The sequence below is a fragment of the Salmo salar genome, chromosome ssa17 (assembly GCF_905237065.1).
Source record: "Salmo salar chromosome ssa17, Ssal_v3.1, whole genome shotgun sequence".
NCBI lineage: Eukaryota > Metazoa > Chordata > Actinopteri > Salmoniformes > Salmonidae > Salmo > Salmo salar.
This window is the reverse complement of record NC_059458.1, coordinates 23125526-23129594: the sequence shown is the minus strand read 5'-3', so window position 1 is coordinate 23129594 and position 4069 is coordinate 23125526. Positions and strand designations below refer to the sequence as shown.

At 46.4% G+C, this 4069-nt stretch overlaps 1 protein-coding gene across 1 annotated transcript; it reads left to right on the top strand.

Moving 5' to 3' along the window:
- The first annotated feature begins 384 nt into the window (after positions 1-384).
- Positions 385-3464, top strand: LOC106575575 (uncharacterized). The gene is made up of 4 exons (XM_014152165.2): positions 385-909; positions 2049-2383; positions 2854-3016; positions 3140-3464. The coding sequence occupies exons 1-4, from the start codon at positions 810-812 to the stop codon at positions 3169-3171; spliced, it is 630 nt and encodes a 209-aa protein (XP_014007640.1). The 5' UTR covers positions 385-809; the 3' UTR covers positions 3172-3464.
- The last annotated feature ends 605 nt before the right edge of the window (positions 3465-4069 follow it).

Below are 4069 nucleotides of genomic sequence, written 5' to 3'. Positions count from 1 at the left end.
TTTGGCCCTCCTGCGTCAGAGGGTCTTTCTCTGTGGGCCCCTGAGCAAACACATTAAGAAGAATCTTATCACTGCTTATACAGCGACGCACTGACACACACACACACACACACACACACACACACACACACACACACACACACACACACACACACACACACACACACACACACACACACACTCGCAAACACACACACAAACACACACACACACATACTCGCAAACACACACAATGGCGAGCCTGACGCCAAACACGCCAAATGTCATCACGCCGCCAAGAAGGAGCGGGCGGGATCACAAGAAATTAGCAGCCCCCTCATTGGGCAACGGCGAGGTGTTGGTTTGGCCCGTCATGAAGGAACCGTTGGGTTTATAAAGAGAGGATGGGACAGGTCTACGTTAGAAGCGACAAGAGTGAAATTTGCACCCGCACCTCTGCACACACACACTCTCGACAAGCCTTCTTCACAGAGGCGCATCGGTGCTGAACGACAAGTGTGTGTACGACAAACGAGTTAGTGACTTCAGAGACGGAAATTAAGAAACAGACTTTGGACAAGAAGACTAACAGACACCCAAACGATTGGCTGAACACTGACCCCCAGGAGACATACAGGTTCTCTCAACGTGCAGCTAAAGAAGACGAGGGGACGACAGAGCTAACTCAGCTCTTTGAGACTAAAACGAGACCTTGTTGGTACCCAAAGACCTGAGCTTTAGAACCAGACCGGTACTTGTGGTTGAAGCCCAGAAGCTGTGGTCAGAATTGGTTTAGAAACGGTCAGAAGTTCCGGTAAGAAGGTGCAGTCATGCAGAAAGTATCTGTGGTCCTGTTGGTGGAAGTCCTGACGGTGCTGGTGACTCTGTGGGCTGGAGTGGACACAGCCCCCACCCTGCTGACTGAAAGAGGTAAGGAGAGAGGGATGGAGGGATGGGACGGAGACTTAAGGGATGGAGGGAGGATAGAAGATGGGTGCGAGTCGAGGTGTAAAGGGAACATGGAGGGAAAATATAATGGAGAGAAAGAATGGAAGGGAACGGAGAGAGTAGGAAGGAATGCTGAGATTGAGTGGCTGAAGGGAGAGTGAAGGGATGGGATGGAGAAGGTGAAGGAAGATAAGGATGGAGAGATCACGGTTAATAAGGATGAAGATGGCTGAATGAAAGTATTCATGGCATATAGATGAAGAATTTGTTGCTCACACTCTTCTCTTCCTAGAATACTTTCCTCGCCCACACAATGCTGAATTATCCTTTGGCTTTGTCCTATGTACACACACACACAAACAAATGCAAGCAAGCATACACACACACACACACACACACACACACACACACACACACACACACACACACACACACACACACACACACACACACACACACACACACACACACACACACACACACACACACACTCAAAGCCGCTCGTGTCCACTCTCCACTTCGACACTAGCTGACATTGGGACTGGGAGAGATTCCATGGCGTTGCTATGGGACCTCTGTGACGTTCAGAGGGTCTTTTGGTGGCCACATAACAATACGGCTCAGTTGACACAGTGACCCTCTGAAGACAGTGGACAGACAGAAAGCTGAGGAACTTTGTCTACATTACACAACAGACTGTCTCTGAGCTGAGACTTGGTCTGTCTCTGAGCTGAGACTTGGTCTGTCTCTGAGCTGAGACTTGGTCTGTCTCTGAGCTGAGACTTGGTCTGTCTCTGAGCTGAGACTTGGTCTGTCTCTGAGCTGAGACTTGGTCTGTCTCTGAGCTGAGACTTGGTCTGTCTCTGAGCTGAGACTTGGTCTGTCTCTGAGCTGCTGGGGTTTGGTGGAATCAATCAATCACATTTTATTTGTAGGATTCTTTCTACGAATAGCAACCCTGGCCTGAACCACCATGGAGCACACAGAGGAGAAAGGGAAATGTGTCATCATCCTGAATCATTATGAGAGGCATTATAGAATGAGGATGGCATTCTGCCAGGTGTTGAATATGACTCTGAGACCACAGAATGTTCATGTGTGTCTGTAATGTTGTCTTTCAGGAGACATAAAGCTGACAGGTCCAGCTACAGGCGACTCAATTGTGCAAGAGAGAACGGAACCGTCAACGGTCAACGCTTCTAAACTACTGAAGACCCTACTGATGACCAGCATCCCTGTTGGTCCAGAAAAGACGTCCACACCCACCAGCAGTCTGGATAGACGATTGAAGATGGATCCGGTGATGAGCAGTCCAGATAGACGAGCCCAGATCCTGAAGATGCTGTCAGCGCTGGAGGAACTCAGCAGGACGATCAATAGCACTCTGAGCACACGGATGACCATGATGCCCAGAGGGTCAGCAAATGGCAGAAATTCAGGAAAGAAGAAGAAAGTGGTAAATCAATGCTGTTTGTGTTTATTATATTCCTACCTGCCTTGGGATAGAATAGTTACTTTCACACCAGGATGTGTTTTAGAAAGTAATAAATAAATGGGAGTGATAGGGGCAACCATGCAATTTTTTTAAATTCTACGGCCAAATCAACTCTATATTTTGTTTAATGTTACTTTAAATGTGATTTGGCCATTGCGCTTTTGCCCCTGTCACCTCCATTGATTGCTAGCTAGTGATTGGCTAAAGCTACCTGATGTTTGTAGTGGCTGTTTAAAGAAAACTTAACCATGGAATACAGTTTGTCTTCGCCCGTAGACTACTTTCAGGGTGCGGAACCATCTTACATTAAGTTGTAAACCTGAACTTCTCCTTTATAAAGTGTTAAATAATGTACATGTGATACAGCATTTGAAAAGATCCTCCTGCCTGCTTGGAACTTAAGTGTGACTTCTTCTATTCCTGTACTGAAGGTAGCTGAGGCAGATAGAGTGAAAACCACCACAGTGCCTCCTGTGGATGTTGGGGGTAGCGTCACTGTATCCCGGCCCAGCACTGACGGCATAGACAGCCTGAGTGGCCAAAACTTCAAGAAGTCCCTCCCACAGCAACCCAAGAAGCCCAGCAACAAGAGAGGTGACAGCAAGGGGTCAAAAGTCAATTAGGAAGTCTTTGTCACTGGTTTCCTGTTTTGTCATGTTTGCTAATATTTGAAGATAATGCTCAACTTCCTAATCTCGTTCTCTTTCTCTCCAACAGTGTGTTTCTGGAAGTACTGCTCTCAAAACTGATCCTCCACAGACCCTGACAAACACCCCTAGAAACATCCATGGTACCCTCCAAACCAACATTCACCCCATCCTACCCCCACCCTACACCCGGGCACTAGGCAACCAATCCGGCGAGGCATCAGAGGCCTGGCACCACCACTGACCTATTCATTGGCTCATGAATAACAGTACTGACCAATCAGGTTGCCCCATCATCGACGTGTGTACTTGTGCCTATGTGCACGAAAGTCTGTTAACCGTTTATAGAAGAGAAAACGCTGTGTGTGACCTCTAATAAACTATACAACAATAAAGACACGTTTATTTTTCTACAGATCCCTCTCTCTCTCTCTCTCGCTCACTCTCTCGCTCTCTCAGTTGTTCATTATGGAATGACCAATGTGTCCAAAATTACCAAAATGACTGAAACTGTGTGCAGTCGGCTGCTAAAGATGAGGTTGAGGGCAGATGTATTGCTGTTTTTGAGGGGCTCACAAGATCATTTGAAAGCGTGCGTGGTATCATTGCAAAGCTCATTGTCTTAAAGGTTATGTACACATTGGTTGTATAATGTAATGTTACTCGACTGCTTACATTGGTGGTAGAGATTTACATAAGAGATTTACACACTTCTTGCAAAACTCTAGAATTCCTTGAGAGGATGTCCCCATGGTAACCCATGGTGGCACTGTAAACTACGCTTGTTGATATTAGGGCTTTTAAGTTTCGGGTTCCACAGAAGAGTCAGTTGTACCGTTGCCTTGGTGACTGTGGGTTACTGGGTTGAGGTTTAAAGGGAAAGTTCACCCCATATTCAAAAGTCTGTCAGAAGTTGTCATACCCATATTCAAAAGTCTGTCAGAAGTTGTCATACATCAAAAGATACACAAAGCAAGGTAACAAAAATTTCAAAGACAAA

Bases quoted from the DNA above. Each gene is read 5' to 3' on its own strand.
- LOC106575575 (XM_014152165.2), top strand. From the start codon at position 810: ATGCAGAAAGTATCTGTGGTCCTGTTGGTGGAAGTCCTGACGGTGCTG. The intron at 910-2,048 runs GTAAGGAGAGAG...GTTGTCTTTCAG, and splicing joins CACCCTGCTGACTGAAAGAG to GAGACATAAAGCTGACAGGT. The intron at 3,017-3,139 runs GTGACAGCAAGG...TCTCTCCAACAG, and splicing joins GAAGCCCAGCAACAAGAGAG to TGTGTTTCTGGAAGTACTGC.